A 17023-nucleotide genomic window follows, 5' to 3' on the forward strand; every position below is an offset into this window, starting at 1 on the left:
ACTAAATTTTATACAAACAAATTAAAAAGAAAAAAAATTTGTTAAATTAAAAAGTATCTAATTTTATAAATCACATAATTACTAAAAAAAAACTAATGACAACCACATTCCTTGGCCACACTTTGAGGGTATTTACTTAAGTTAACACTGTCTTCGTTGAGATAATGCAATATAGATATGGAACCCAAAACAGTGGGTACACAGCATGGTTTGGGTAGATTGGGCTGTTTTAAATGCATTAACGTCTGCACTATGGCATGATTGGTGGCATTCATTTTGGAACCCAAAGGGAAATTACATTCACCACCACAGAAATAGGCTTCGAATTTCTTGGGTGCTATTACCCAATTGTGCATGTGTAAATCTTTAAAGTCCAAGGTGAAATTTAAACGTTCACAGGTTTTGGGCAATTTATAGATTTCCTGAATTGGTGGTGGAGGAGGCATATAGAAATCGGCTTTACGTTTACGTTTAATAACATCACGTTTGAAACGTAATTTCTGGATTTTAGTCATCAATTCGGGACCATTAAAATAGCCAATAATAAAAGGCTGCAGATCAATTGTTTCCTCAGTGTAATCCGGTTTAACCAAACCCAAATCACTGGCTAAAATTTCCACAGTTTTAGTTTCATGAGCAGGATTCTCTAAATCCAAAGTGACACCCACTAACAATTCATTTATGCGTCCCGGTTGTGAAGATTTCTGCATCAGCCAACGATTTAATATGCGAGTCATATTAAACTCCAACCAACCTTTGTACGTTGTGGTAGTATTAACTGAGCTAAGAATTCTCAAGGCTCCCGTATACTCTTTGCGATACATAACTCTTTGATATATAGAAATGGTGGCCTTTTGGGTGTCGGTATTTTGCACATATTTACCCAAACTAGGTTGTTGATAGATTCTCAAAGCTGAGTGTACAAGTTGCAGATCCCGTGGTACATCATTTGTATTGAAACCTATTTGCATATCACTGGCAATAGGTATATCGGTTATAAGTTTGTTATTGGAGTTTGAAATTTCTGAAAAATAGAAAACCTTAATTAATAAGAATACCATTATTACAAATTCACCCTTTCACAACTTACTTTTACTTGAAAATGTTATAATATTATTACATTTTTCAATTTCCATACGATCGAATTTCGTTATAAAATTCTCTTCTCTTAAAGCTCTTCTTTGCCTACGTCCTTGAGTCAAATGCTCGCGCACATGATCCAATTCGGCTTCATTTTCGGTAATATCATTATACACCTCCAGAAGAAATTTCGAGGCTGAATTTTTCAACGAAGGTTGTCTCTTCAAACGTTCATGATGATTGTCGCCTAAGCCCAACAGATCCACCATATCGAATTCATAGCCATTCGGCTGTTTTATCTCGGTATGAAGACTATGCATATGTTCTGGTGATTCGTATAGGAAATCTGTTTTTATATCTGTTACTTCTTGGCTAAAAACTGAGCCCATTGTTATTATTAATACAAAATTTAAAATAAACATTTTTCTGAATAATAGATATTAACACTTTGCTAGTTAAATTCCAATTGTCTGCCTTATGTAAAATGTTTACACGTTATATACCCTTATATTTGTCCTTAAGGGTCCTTCGTTTTTTTAACTACCTGTTTTATTTTATCTTATCTGATTGGTCAATTGGGTAGAATTTTATTGTCACCAAAGGTTCTTAGTTTGCTCTATTTTTATGATTACCTATCGATTACCTGCTCTTTACTTTGAGCAACATGATGTAAGTGGTGTTATCGCAGTTTAATTCCTAGAATTTACTAATTTGATTTTATTTGCAATTGGCACGTGTTCATTGTGATCCTTTGTCGAAAGAAAGGTAAAGTATTAAATGAAACTAACTAACTAACTATCTATATATCTATATATCTATCTATCTATCTATCTATCTATCTATCTATCTATCTATCTATCTATCTATCTATCTATCTATCTATCTATCTATCTATCTATCTATCTATCTATCTATCTATCTATCTATCTATCTATCTATCTAATTATCTATCTAACTAACTGTCTATATATCTATCCACCTATCGCTTTAATAATTATTTTACGATTTTCTGCTAACTGATAAAAAGGATCTGTACATTGCATTTTTATAAGGATTATAGGAGTTGATTATTTTCAAGTTTATAGGGAGTGCTTATTTTTATTTTTCGATATATGAATATTGATTTTTTCATTAATATTACCGTTATCTCTTATCATAATATTGTTTTTTTCGAATTCCGAACCCTGACTAATTTCTAATGATAACAATATAATATGGCAGCACCAAACCGCAATGATAACAAAAAGAAAACACAGAATAAACAAAAACAAAATAATAAACGTAAAAGAAACTACAGAATTTGTTATCTAAATAGAAAAAAGAAAACACAACCCACTTTACCGCATATTTAATTAAAATAAATTTTATTACTGCAAACGGAATAGTAAACAGTTGCAATTTGGACAACGACAAAGCGAGTTGGTTTTATTAGCAAATCGCTAGAAGCAAACGAGCAACAAAAGAAAATCGAGAACAATAAACTATAATCTACAATAAAAGGCGAGTTCAAGATAAAACTATAATAAATAAAAATGTAAGTACATTTTAACTAAAATACAATAAAAATAAATTGTACTATAGAGAAAGCTTATAAGATATATTTTCTATTATTCCTAACAGCTTAAACATGGCCACTTTTCAAATGGGACCCGAAACTCATGCCGTACCTATGGCTTTGTTTCGTAAAAATCGCGAGAAGGTATGTAACGCTTTAAGAGAAAGCCAGGCAGTGGAAAAGGGCTCCTTTGTTTTGTTGGAAGGTGGCAAAGATGTCAGCTTCAATGATACCGATATCAACTACAATTTCCGTCAAGAATCCTATTTCCAATATCTGTTTGGTGTCAAGGAACCCGATTGTTATGGTGTTTTAAATGTAGAGAGTGGTGAGTCTGTTTTATTTGTACCCCGTCTTCCCGAAGAATATGCCACCTGGATGGGTCGTCTATTGAGTTTGGAGGAATTCAAAGCTATGTATGAAGTTGATCGCGTTTTTTATGTCGATGAATTGAATGCTTTCTTTGAAAAGGCTGCTCCAAAATTGATTTTAACTTTGAGTGGCTTAAATACCGACAGTGGTCTACGCTCCAAGCCAGCCTCTTTCGAGGGTATTGAAAAATTTGTGGTCAATTGTGATATTTTGCATCCCATTATTGCCGAGTGTCGTGTTCTCAAATCCCCCGAGGAAATTGAGGTTTTACGTTATGTGGCCAAGGTCTCTTCAGATGCTCACATTAAAGTCATGAAATTTATGCGTCCTGGTCGCAGTGAATACGAGGGTGAATCCTTATTCTTACATCATTCTTACTCGGTTGGTGGTTGCCGTCATGCCTCCTACACTTGCATTTGTGGTAGTGGTGTTAACTCCGCTGTTTTGCATTATGGTCATGCTGCTGCTCCCAATGACAAGGCTGTTAAGGATGGTGATATGTGCCTTTTCGATATGGGTGCCAATTATTGTGGCTATGCCGCCGACATCACTTGCAGTTTTCCAGCCAATGGCAAATTCAATGAAGATCAAAAATTCATTTACAATGCCGTCTTGGCTGCCCGTAATGCTGTTCTAAAAGAAGCCAAAGATGGTGTTTCCTGGGTAGATATGCATCGTTTATCCTGCCGTGTTTTGTTGGAACACCTAAAGGCCGGTGGCATGTTGCAGGGTGATGTAGATGAAATGTTGTCTGCCGGTTTGGCTGGCACTTTCCAACCCCATGGTTTGGGTCATCTTATTGGTCTCGATGTCCATGATGTAGGTGGCTATTTGCCCGACCAACCTGCACGCCCCACTGAATCCTGGATTAGTAAGTTGCGTTTTGCTCGCACACTTAAGGATGGCATGTATGTTACTGTTGAGCCCGGCTGTTACTTTGTCGACATATTAATGGACAAAGCTTTGGCTGATCCTAAACTTAATAAGTTCATTGTCAAAGAAGTCTTTGAACGTTTCCGTAATTTTGGCGGTGTACGCATAGAAGATGATGTTCTCATTACCAAAAATGGCAATGAAAATTTCGCCATTGTGCCACGTACTGTTGAAGAAATTGAAAAGTGTATGGCTGAACGCGACTGAAGAGGAGCAGGAATATTTAAAAAAATGTCAAGATTATCAGGAAGTTAAGAAAGTTCTTAAATAACGTGTATATAATCATTATAAGTGTGTATATTATATTTTGTTGATTTTTTATAAAAATATTTTCAAATAGAATTTATTATGCTTTAACTATTGAAGATAACCATTCTTGTGTATAAGTTTATTTTGTATGAAAATCTATAAATTATACAAAGATTAGATTGTAAGCAAACAGATTTAAGTCAGTAACAGCAAATATTGTTGTAACATTCTAGAATATTGAGTTTTTATGTGATAAAAAAACGAAATGACGTCTTTTCAACAATGCGATTAGAAGGCTGGTCACGATGCATTTATTGGAATTGATTTGAATTTTCATTATTGTGTTTTTAATATTACTTTTTAAAACTTATCGCACCGAAATTACTATAGGATTTCTGGCCAAGAAAGAACTTTTCTACTTAGGATATGTCCTATTATAGAATACAAGATAGAGAATCTGCACAGTGATCAAATTTAGTCTATAGCTTTACAAGGAAAAGGAAAATCGCATTTTCTACTTAGGATATGTCCTATTATAGAATACAAGATAGAGAATCTGCACAATGATCAAATTTAGTCTATAGCTTTACAAGGAAAAGGAAGATCGCATATTATAACACCGAAGTTTCTACTGATATTTTTATACGAATCTATGCAAGCTCAATTTCTTTAATGAATATTTACACCTCAGGCAATCAAATTAGAAAGCGCACATCTAACCGAATCAAAAGGGTTGCACAATCCCCAACCCTCTGAGCAAAGAATTTATAGATTTTAGAATAGATATAATTGTTAATTATTAACCAAAAACTTTTTCGTAATCCAAAATTTTCACTATTTCTAACCATGTGGTAGCACTACAATAATTATAAGCACTAAAAACTCAAGCATACTTTTAGGATTATTTAAAATTTTTATACTCTTCGAAAAAAAAATTTTCCTACACCTCCACTAAATCTGTATGATAGTCCTTTTAAACCTTCTAATAAAACTACAGGTAATTTGCCCAAAGTTAAATCCTATAGAGAGGTTTACGATCAAACATGCACCCTAGCCAACTAATACCCAAGATCATATTGTGGTTCTTCCTCCCACAAAATCTGATTCAAAGAGTATCAAAACCCACATGAAGCTAAAAAATCAAGTTGAAAAGAGCTTTTAATCATCCACGAAGAAGAAAAGTATAAGGTCCGAAGACTGAAAATGAACCCATGAGAGCTCCTATTCTTGCATTATACATAGTAATAACAAAGCTAAGCCATACCTTCCCAAATGACTCGTTATCCAATATCCTTTAATAATGAAGAAAACATCGAAAGAAACGCTTAAAAAGCAGAAGTGTGAAGTTCTACTCGAGAAGACGAAAGAGCTGCATCTATCTATCTATCTATCTATCTATCTATCTATCTATATATCTATCTATCTATCTATCTATCTATCTATCTATCTATCTATCTATCTATCTATCTATCTATCTGTCTATCTATCTATATATCTATCTATCTGTCTATCTATCTATCTATCTATCTATCTATCTATCTATCTATCTATCTATCTATCTATCTATCTATCTATCTATCTATCTATCTATCTATCTATCTATCTATCTATCTATCTATCTATCTATCTATCTATCTATCTATCTAATATATAAATTTTATTGATAAATTGGTATTCCAATATATGTAAATAATTAGTAATTATGGACGAGCTCTTCATATGCCTCAACAAGTTACTATCTTTACGAGTATCTTTATTAAACAAAATAAAATTCCATATTATCATTAATTCATAGAAATCAAACGATTCAACAAAATGTTCTGAAATAGATAAACAACTGTAGTTATTAAAAGTTCGATCTTCTAAACATTTTTAATACAAAATTGCAAAGTATTTTACAACTTTATTCCTTTTTTTAGCAGAAACAATTATCATTTTCTTTTGTTAAACTAAAGCTATTCAAAACAAAAATTCCAAAAACGGCCTTTTAAACTACAATCCGATGCGCCCCGGGGTACGTCTAGGAGTTGTGACACCCGGTGTAGCAATTTCTTGTTTATTAGCCAATTGTTCTTCTCTCTGAGCAGCTTTGATTTTACGTTCTTCAATTTCCTCTTGTGCCAAACGCATTTGTGTTTCCATTTCCTTAAGATGTTCGGCAGCCTGTTTCTTTTTCTCACGACCACTGCGACCCGTTTCCTTGACCGAAAAGAACATAGGACCCAATTCAGCCAACCAATAACCATCGACAGCGGTGGCACATTGCATATACTCTTTAGCTGTCATAACCAATTCATGATAGACCACATAGTCAGGGGTGGTGCCCAGACCATACAAGGCCGAAGTAGGATGTAAATGACAAGGCATGCCGGTACGTAAATTAACATATTCCCCTATGCCCTTAAGACGTGCTGCCTGATAGAAATAGGCTGAACAAATACATTTGCGTATAATATCCCAATCGGTGCCGCATGATTTCACATTCAGTTTCTGCTGAATTAAAATGTCTTTGAGCTGTTGGCGTACTTCACGTACCTTACGCATGGCCTTGACATGTATGAAATGTTCATTGCACCAATTTGAACTATAGCTGTGGGGGGTTAAATGAGAAAAATACATGAAAAAATAAAAATATAGTTAAATAAGTGTTTTGTGTTCATTGTTATGTTTGGTTGTAGGCAACTTACTTGTTTTGTTTCCACTGCAGATAGACATTGAGATAGGTCAAATGATCTGATTCAGGTACTTGAAACTTTTCACGAACACCATCTGCCTCCTCTTCACGACCTTTTGGACGGTAAAATATTGAAGGCACCGACAACATGGAGACTAAAAAGAAACAATATATTTTGTTTTATAAAACATTCAAAAATTTGCCTAACATTTTCCTAAACTCACCTATAATCAAAACTTCCGCACTGCATTCCATTTGACAGGACACTATCAACATTTGACACTGAGGTGGATCCAAAGGAAACTCAGCCATTTGCCTGCCTAAGGGAGTTAAGGCACCCGTATGATCTAAAGCACCCAAAATCCATAATTGATATAATGAATTCAAAATATTATCCTGAGGAGGAGGATCCATGAAATGAAATTGCAATAAATCAACAACACCCAAAGATTTTAACAGCAAAACGGTGTTAGCCAAATTAGTACGTTGTATTTCGGGTACCGTCAATGCCAACAAGTCTTCCTTATACTGACGTTGTGTATACAAACGATAGGCCTGACCGGGACCAGTACGTCCGGCACGACCGGAACGTTGATTGGCATTGGCTTGAGATATGGGATAGATTTGCAAAGCATCCATACCAATACGTGGATTATACACCTTTAATTTACAATAACCCGAATCGATAACATAAATAATACCATCCACTGTTAAAGAAGTTTCCGCAATATTAGTGGCCACCACACATTTACGCAAACCTTCGGGGGATTTTTGAAAAATTTTCGCTTGTAAATCGGAGGGCAGTTGCGAATATATTGGCAGTATAGACAATTCGGGAGCATTTTCTATTTCCAACAAACGTTCGGCCAACACTTCACATGTCACCTCAATATCCTCTTGACCCGGCATAAAAATCAACATATCACCCTCGTTAGGTGTCAAATGGATTTGTAGAGCTTGCTTTACAGCCGCATCCACATAATCTTCACATGTATTTTTACTAAACATAACATCAACAGGAAAGGTACGTCCAGGTATGGTAAATGTTGGCACATTACCAAAGAAAGTAGCAAATTTCGTGGAATCCATAGTGGCAGAGGTAACAATCAATTTTAAATCACGTCGCCTGGCAACGATCTAGAGAAAAGAAAGAAAACAATATATTTTTAAGAAAACATTATTGGCTCGTTATCAAAACTAATTGTTAGTAATTGAATCATTCCAGTTGTCTGCTCGTAATTCTTAATTTAGTGGAGCAAATAGGTCAAGGAAATTTATTTTATAGAATTTGTTTTAATTAAGGTCCTTTGTAAGAGTAGCTGGGTTTTCTCTTTGTATCTATTGGCTCTTAAAATCAAAGTGGTGAAATATATTGCTGAACAGAATTCAAATGTTCATATGCCTCAGACTATATTATATGCTATGATATAGACTAGACTATAGACTACAAAATATACTAGCCAATAGACTAGGCAATAGTTAGACTAGATTATAAACGAGACTTTAGACAAAATTAGACAATAGACTAGACTGTAATTTAGACTAGACAATAGACTAGACTATATACTATACAATAGGCTAGACTATATACTAGACAATAGACTAGACTATGCACTAGACTATAGAATCGACTATAGAATAGACTATAGACTAGACTATGGAATAGACTATAGACTAGACTATAGAATAGACTATAGACTAGACTATAGACTAGACTATAGACTAGACTATAGACTAGACTATAGACTAGACTATAGACTAGACTATAGACTAGACTATAGACTAGACTATAGACTAGACTATAGACTAGACTATAGACTAGACTATAGACTAGACTATAGACTAGACTATAGACTAGACTATAGACTAGACTATAGACTAGACTATATACTAGACTATAGACTAGACGTGAATAGAGCAAGCAGTATTCTTAACATGAATACTATTTAACAACTAACTAAACTTATAAATCTCTTGTATTCTATAAGAGTCCTTTTTTTAAAGTTGAACATTTAACATATACTATAGACTAGACTATAGACTATAGACTAGACTATAGGCTAGACTATAGACCTGACTATAGACTAGACGTGGATAAAGCAAGCAGTATTCTTAACATGAATACTATTTAACAACTAACTAAACTTATAAATCTCTTGTATTCTATAAGAGTCCTGTTTTTAAAAGTTGAACATTTAACATATACCTATTATCTTAATTCTCTTAACACATCCTTTGAAAAACTCTTTCTCATACACATTTTCATAAACAACATCTTAGTCTCTAAGAGTTGTAATCAATTTACAGCTCTTTTAAAGAGATACTTTTCAATAAATACTTTGAACGTATTTCTCTTTTTATGTGTATTTTTCTTTAATGTTTTTGATTATTTTGTTTTTGTTGTTTTATTCAATAAACAATTTTTTACACATTTAAAACAAATATTCATACATGTTAGTCGGCACGTAGGCATGTATTAGTGTATTATTGTTGTTTTTTTTTTTTTGTTTTTGTTGTATTTATGTTGTACATTGTACAATTTTTTTTGACTCAATGACAAATACAACAAAATAATAAAGTAAAAATGAAATGTTTTATGAAAAAGAAGGTGGTAATGGTGCGGACGAGGAAGAGGTTTTTTAAATTGTATTTAACAAATTTCTACACTCATTACTTCTACTTAAAGAATAACAACTCATTTAATATAGAATAAGTATTAGATGTGTTGGCCCCTTTAAATCTAAATTAAGACAAATGATTTATAAATATGTATGATTTGTACAGGAACAAATTTTGAAGAACTTTGGGATGAGAGTTTCCTATTAAGCGGATTTTTGGAAATTCCTAAAAGTTTTTGGGAATTTTATGTTAAAAGAAGTCCATTAGAGTCCATTGTGATTTCCTTTAGGGGAATTTCAGAAAAAACAATCATAGATCTCGAAGTATTAGAAGTGAGAGAGATGAAATCGGAATCCTTGATGCAGTTTTAAATCGAAAATACTCATGTATTGCATCCAGAAATACTCCCAGGTTTGTTGTGAAAAAAAAACAAACGTCTCTAGTTCCTATCCTCACATGCTCTAACCGAACAATGGCCCGTCAAAGTCCCTATCAGAGTCTTTAGACTACTTTTGTCCAACCCAGTAAGTAAGTTAGCTGTAGAAATACACCTAGCGCCTGCATTTGTTAGTAAAACAAAAAACCATACATAGTGTTCTGCCGAGGCCCCAAAATACAGTTGATCTTTGTATTCCGGGATCGTCTTTCATGACACAATTCCAACTTCATATCTTTAGGAAGTCTTAAGAATCCCTCCTCCTGCGTTTATACAGATGGATCCAAGATCATAGAAGAAGTTGGTGGTCCGATGTTAAGATACTCAGTTTCCTAAACGTATTATAATGTAGAGTAATATCTCTCCCAAGATGTCTGGATTTAATTTCGTTGAAAGAATGTCAATGACAAAGAAAGTGCTCCTGGGTGTTACTCTCACATGCTTCGAGCTTCCTTCCTTTAATTCTATTACATTCGCTCTTCCATTGCCGACAATTCCCGAGTGGTCTGGTAACTATATGATGCAAAGTTTACCTCTACAAGAGTATTTAGTTTAGGCTTTTTTACAGTCAAATACGGTCTTTGATTTAACCTTCGGATATATCTCTATTTGCCTTTGTGGTATGTAATTAACGTATTTTCTTATTGCTGGGACCTCTGACTGGAAACTAGTGTTGTGATTAGTTAAGCGATAGTATATTTATGTTTCTAGGCCTTAAACCCAGGCCCACTTTATTCCCCACTTCAGAGTCATTAAATGAAATAGTTTGATATTACACTTTTTTCCAAAGATGTTCACCAATAGTCAAACTGGGGTATAAATCCGAGAAATATTCGTTGACTACTGGCTTCCAGTAGATCTTCTAAACAAATAAATGACAATATGAACTACTGCCAGATGAAGCTTACTGGCAAAAATAAAACACTTCTGGCGAGGCCCAAAAATGTTGTTGATCATTGTATTCCGAGACAGTCTTTCGCGAAACAATTTCTACATTTGTTAAATTGCTAAAGGGCACTTCACACGATCACACGTATACGTAAAGTTTAATGAAAATGTAAAATGAAATTCCATCCGTATACACACAATAACAAAATAAGATGGAAACAGCTGTTTCACTTTTTATGTATGTGTTTACATAAAAAATACATCCCTGATCTAATGCGACCTGCTTGTTTTTTAATCATTTCAAAAAATTAAGAGAGAACCACACCACTGTCGAAGTCGAAGAAAGTAGAAAATTCAACTATAGAACCCAACTGAAAATTTGGTAACTATGTTGGCATTATATATAACGATCTTTGCAAAAGTCATTCGAGCTTGGAAACGGCTCGTAATCGGTGGCATGTCATAATGTCCAATGTCATAATGTCCATGGACATTATGACACACCAAAAAATGACATAACGTCCATGGACATTATGTCACTTTTTAAAATGTCATAATGTCCATGGACATTGTGACACTTTGAAATCAGAAATGTATTGGAAAATTTGTTTAAAAATTAAGATAGGGACGCTCTTATCCCGAAAAGAATTGCTCCTAAATTTGGTAATTGTTACATTTTGGACTCCTATTAAAAAGTGTCCTGGGGTTTCAAACTCTGGGGTATTTCGAACACCGGCTTCGCTAAATTAAGCCTTTTTTGATAAATGGACTCTTTGAAATCCATGGACTTTATGTCCCATTGCTCATGGACATTGTAACACTTTTGAAATTGTCATAACGTCCATGGACATTATGACTCAATTTAGTGCGTCATAACGTCTATGGACATTATGACATTGGACATTATGACACGCCACCCTCGAAATCGAACTCTGGGTTAACGATGAGGGGTGGCGGAGTTTTAATTTCCCTTTTCCCCGTGGATCCGCGTCTGCACTGGGCTGGACTTATACCTCATATTACGACTCTATTCTGTGATATGTTTGTTGTTTTCTTTCTCTCGTCTTTCTTTATTTTTCTTCTATTCTATTAATAGCAACAAAATCATCTATTTATTAGAAAAAAGTTAGTTACCTATCGGATAACTCATTTCAAATTTTAGGTAAAAGATTAATGACAAATATATAATAATGTATGTATGTGCTTTAAAATCATAAATTAAATAATAAACAGAACACTAAGTATAATGACCAATATTTAATTACTTAAACAAAATTTTTAATAGTTAAAATATTATTTATAGCCAAACTTTAAACAACTATAAAAATTACCATTCCAACTATGATTAATAAATAATAAATAGCAAAATTCTAATCATCATATCTGAAACAGAAAATCTCTAGAAACGTTTATCTCTAGATAAGAAAGTTTTTTTTCTTTAACAAACGTGTTTTTAAGACAAAATATCGTGACACACAATTAACTTGTTTAAGGTCGAATATATATATATGAATAATGCTGATCTGGGGGATAATAATAAGTTGTTCCCGGTATTATCACTTGATAAGATATTGAGTAAATTTCAATTTCAATTTAGAATCAAACGTAAGGGAAATTTACTAAAACATTTTATCTTATCGTAAGAATGATTTTTAAAAGTTTACAATTGAAACGTGATATTGTGATGAAATTATTGTTTATTATTCTAATGTAATTTGATATATATAATTGTTTATTAAAAATGCATACAATTCAAGTTATGGTGAAATGTACAACAAAAAAGATGACAAAATCTGAGGACAAAAGTCCTCAGATTTTGTCATCTTTTTTACAGAAAAAAGACATTAGATTCTGACAACTTCTAAAGAAAAAAGTCAGATTCTGACAACTTTTCAAAATATAAAAGTCATGAGATATAGACAACCTTTTTATGGTGTAAAGTCCTCAAATTCTAAAAACTTCTAAAGAGAAAAGTCATCACATTCTGACAACTTTTCTAAAGAGAAAAGTCATCAAATTCTGATATCTTTTCTGAAGAGAAAATTCGTTTAATTCTGACAACTTTTCATTAGAGAAAAGTCATTAGAATTTGATAACTATTCTATACAAAAAGTCATCATATTTTTACAACTTCTAAAGAGTAAAAATCCTCAAATTCTAACAACTTCTAAGAAGAAAAGTCAGAATATGACAACTTTTCTAAAGAGGAAAGTCATCAGATTCTCCTCAGATTCTGACAACTTTTCTATAGAGAAAAGTCAGATTCTGACAACTTTTCTATAGAGAAAAGTCAGATTCTGACAACTTTTCTATAGAGAAAAGTCAGATTCTGACAACTTTTCTGTAAAGAAAAGTCTACAGATTCTTACAACTTTTCTTTAGAGAAAAGTCAACAGATTCTTACAACTTTTCTAAAGAGAAAAGTCATTAGATTCTGACAACTTTCAAAAAGACAACTTTCATCAGATTCAGAGAACTTTTCTATAGAGAAGAATCATCAGATTCAAACAACTTTTCTTTAGATTTAAACAACTGTTTTAAAAGTCATAAGACACTGAAACTTTTCTGTAGAGAAAAGTCAACAGATTCTTACAACTTTTCTAAAGAAAAAATTCATTATATTCTGACAACTCCTAAAGAGAAATGTCATCAGATTCAGAGAACTTTTCTATAGAAAAAATCATCAGATTCAAACAACTTTTCTACAGAGAAAAGTCTTTAGATTTAAACAAATGTTCTAAAAGTTATAAGATTCTGAATAGTTCAAAAATTCTGATAACGTTTTTATGGAGCTAAGTCCTCAGATTCTGACAACATGTTTTTTAGAGAAAAGTCCTCGAAATTTTGTGAACTGTTCTATAGAAGATAGTCCTCAGAGTCTAACAACTTCTATAGAGAAAAGTCCTCTGATTCTAACAAGTTTTCCTTAGGTAAAGGTCCTCATATTCAGACAAATTTGCTATAGAAGATAGTACTTAGCTTCTGACAACTTTTCTATAGAGAAAAGTCCTCAGATTTCGACAAGTTGTTTCAAAAAACAGTCCTTAGATTCTGACAGCTTTTTTTAAGGGGAACAGTCTTAAGAATTTCACAACTTTTCCATAGAAGATAGTCCTCTGTTACTTATAAGTTTCTATAGAAAAAAGTCCCCAGTTTCCTGCAACTTTACTACAGATTCTGACAACTTTTTCATAGAAAATAGTACTCTGATACTTATAGGGTTTCTAAAAAGAAAAGTCCTAAATTTCCTGCAACTTTTCTACAGATTCTGACCACTTTTACACAGAAGATGATACACAGATATTAAATATAAGTTTCTATAGAGAAAAGTCCTCAGTTTTCTGTAACTTTCATACAAAGAAAGTCACACGTTTATAGAGAAAAGCCTTTATATTCGTATATTTTAAGTTTTTTGTAGATAAAACTTGTTTGTTTCTGAAAACTTTTCTATGTCAGTTTAAAATTGAGAAAATTTAACACTATCGAACAGCTTAACAATTTCGGACAAGTTTTCTATAAAAGAAAGAGTTCAGTTTTTATAAAAGTTCAAAATTTACATAAATTTGTTAGTTTTTTTTTTAAATCTTAAGGTCACAGTGTGACCAAGACATTAAAAATATTAAAACAAATTTGTTTTTATTTATTATTTAAATTTTCATATTAAATAAATTCTAACAAGAAAGTACAGAAGAAACAAATTGAAATTAAATAAAATTATTGGGAATTAAGCCAAAAAATTCTAATAATTTTGTTGACTACAAAGTATTTATTATCTTAAACAAAAAAATTGTTCACATTATTCACTTTGATATGTTGCAATCAACAATTTTCTGTTTTGTTGATGATGTTTTAAAATAATTTTTCAATAAAGCCAGGGAAATGAATTTTATTTTTCTTTTTTTGTTAAGAAATATATTTATAATTTTTTTTGGTATTTCCTCCATTTGTAAAATGTTTTAAGTGAAAACTGACACATACTTCCATAATAAATTAAATATGAAACAATTAAATTTATAAATAGAAAATATTTTATTAAAATGAATTAAATATTTAAATTAATAGGTTGACATAGTCCAGTCATAAAGAAAGAAAAAATTACAATTAATTTCATTTATTATAAGTGAAAAAAATGTTCTTCTCCACTGTTTTACAGTTGTTCATCGTTATTCAAAATGTTTTGCTTTAAAATGTGTCATAAATATTTAAAATATTTAATTTGTTTACATTAAAAATTATTATTTTTTTGTTTATTTTATTTATACAAAATAAACTTGTAAATATTGTCTGACAGAAGGACAAATTCACGTGAGTATAAGTTTAAAAAATACATTATAAATACATTGGATTGTATTTCTCTTTAACGAGGTTGACAATTATTACTCTTTATGGTGAATTTTCCAGCTTGTTGAAAGAGTAAATAGAAATATGTGAGTGTCATGTGTTCGTGGTTAAATAAACAAGGTGCAATAAATTGTAAAATGTATGTATGTATTCGATTTGTTCAAAAAATACAGGGTCAGATGTAGTATTTTACTATACAAATACCTATAGCTTTAATATGCAGTAAAGACGTAAAAGCGATGTCAGATCTTACAATGTTAGCATTAAAAACCCCAGTCTTTCTCTTGCAACGTTTCAAGAAACTAACTTAGTAATTAACTAACTAACTAATTAACTAACTTACTAACTAACTAACTAACTAACTAACTAACTAACTAACTAACTAACTAACTAACTAACTAACTAACTAACTAACTAACTAACTTACTAACTAACTTACTTACTTACTTACTTACTTACTTACTTACTTACTTACTTACTTACTTACTTACTTACTAACTAACTGACTGACTGACTGACTGACTGACTGACTGACTGACTGACTGACTGACTGACTGACTAACTAACTAACTAAACAACTAACTAGACAACTTTTTAATGCAGAAATGTCTTAAGATTCTGACAACTTCTAAAGAGTAAAAGTCGTCAGATTCTGACAACTTCTAAAAAAGTCAGATTCTGACAACTTTTCTTAAGGGGAAAGTCATTAGACTCTGACAACTTTTCAAAAGAGAAAAGTTTTCAGATTCTGACAACTAACTAACTAGACAACGTTGTAAGATTTAATTATTGAAAGTTCTTTACAAAAAAAGTTCAGGGGAAGTTCCTCTATAGTTGCCGGAATCTGATGAAGTTTTCATAATTAAGATTGGCTTTCAGAATCGGACAACTTTTCTCAACAGAAAAGTTGTCTAACTAACTAACCAACTAACTAACTAATTACTAACTAACCAACTAACTAAACAACTAACTAGACAACATTTCAATACAGAAAAGTCTTCAGATTCTGACAACTTCTAAAGAGTAAAAGTCGTCAGATTCTGACAAATTCTAAAAAAGTCAGATTCTGACAACTTTTCTTAAGAGGAAAGTCATTAGACTCTGACAACTTTTCAAAAGAAAGAAGTCCTCAGATTCTGACAACTAACTAACTAGACAACGTTATAAGATTTAATTATTAAAAGTTCTTTACAAAAAAAGTTCAGGGGAAGTTCCTCTATAGTTGCCGGAAGCTGATGAAGTTTTCATAATTAAGATTGGCTTTCAGAATCGGACAACTTTTCTCAACAGAAAAGTTGTCAGAATCTGAAGACTTATTTCTTTGTTTAATTTTTTAACATTTTTTTATAAAAAAGTTTTCCGGTAAGATTCTCCTGTAGAAAAATTGCCGAAGCTTAGAAAGTTGTCAGAATTTGAAAACATTTGTCTATAGAAATGTAATCAAAGAGAAAAAATTGTCAAAATCTGAGGAAATTGACAGAATTTGAAAAAAATGCTCTTAGAAAAATGAATTGAAGTTTTTTATAGAGGATTTTTTTTATAGAAATGTTATAAGACGTTTTTTTAAAGAAAATTGTATAAAATAGGCAGATTTTTCTCCAGAAAAGTTTTCAGATTCTGAGAAACTTAATTTTAATTTGAGAAAATCTTTCTACACAAATGTAGTCAGAATATGAAAAGATTTTTTTGTAGTGAAGACTTAAATTTAGAAAAATTACGAGAATTTCAGGATATTTAATTTTAAAAAGTTATTAAAACCAGAGGACTTTTCCCTAGAGAAAAACTGGCAGAAACTGAAGACTTTTTTTCTATAGAAAAGTTGTAAATTTCAAAAAAAAAGTGTATAAAATCTGAATATTTTTTATTGAAAATGGGT

The 17023-nt window shown here is 31.9% G+C and overlaps 3 protein-coding genes across 3 annotated transcripts in view; 1 reads left to right on the forward strand and 2 right to left on the reverse strand.

The window, feature by feature from the left end:
• Positions 1–61: 61 nt before the first annotated feature.
• Positions 62–1549, reverse strand: LOC111679727 (protein screw). The gene is made up of 2 exons (XM_023441320.2): positions 1091–1549; positions 62–1024 (listed from the first exon to the last, which is right to left on the reverse strand). Exons 1-2 carry the CDS (start codon positions 1500–1502, stop codon positions 93–95), a joined length of 1344 nt encoding a protein of 447 aa, XP_023297088.2. The 5' UTR covers positions 1503–1549; the 3' UTR covers positions 62–92.
• An 823-nt stretch (positions 1550–2372) lies between these two features.
• Positions 2373–4310, forward strand: LOC111679723 (xaa-Pro dipeptidase). The gene is made up of 2 exons (XM_023441316.2): positions 2373–2614; positions 2701–4310. Exon 2 carries the CDS (start codon positions 2708–2710, stop codon positions 4145–4147), a length of 1440 nt encoding a protein of 479 aa, XP_023297084.2. The 5' UTR covers positions 2373–2614; positions 2701–2707; the 3' UTR covers positions 4148–4310.
• Positions 4311–6080: 1770 nt separating this feature from the next.
• Positions 6081–17023, reverse strand: part of LOC111679743 (pre-mRNA-splicing factor ATP-dependent RNA helicase PRP16) — a 61403-nt gene continuing 50460 nt past the window's right edge. Inside the window, exons 3-5 of the mRNA XM_023441338.2 lie at positions 7088–8000; positions 6877–7018; positions 6081–6779 (exon numbers count right to left, since the gene is read on the reverse strand). Of these exons, the coding sequence (XP_023297106.2) occupies positions 6182–6779; positions 6877–7018; positions 7088–8000 (1653 nt within the window). The 3' untranslated portion in view covers positions 6081–6181. The remainder of the gene's footprint in view (positions 6780–6876; positions 7019–7087; positions 8001–17023) is intronic.

The sequence above is a fragment of the Lucilia cuprina genome, chromosome 3, assembly GCF_022045245.1.
Source record: "Lucilia cuprina isolate Lc7/37 chromosome 3, ASM2204524v1, whole genome shotgun sequence".
In the NCBI taxonomy this organism is placed as follows: domain Eukaryota; kingdom Metazoa; phylum Arthropoda; class Insecta; order Diptera; family Calliphoridae; genus Lucilia; species Lucilia cuprina.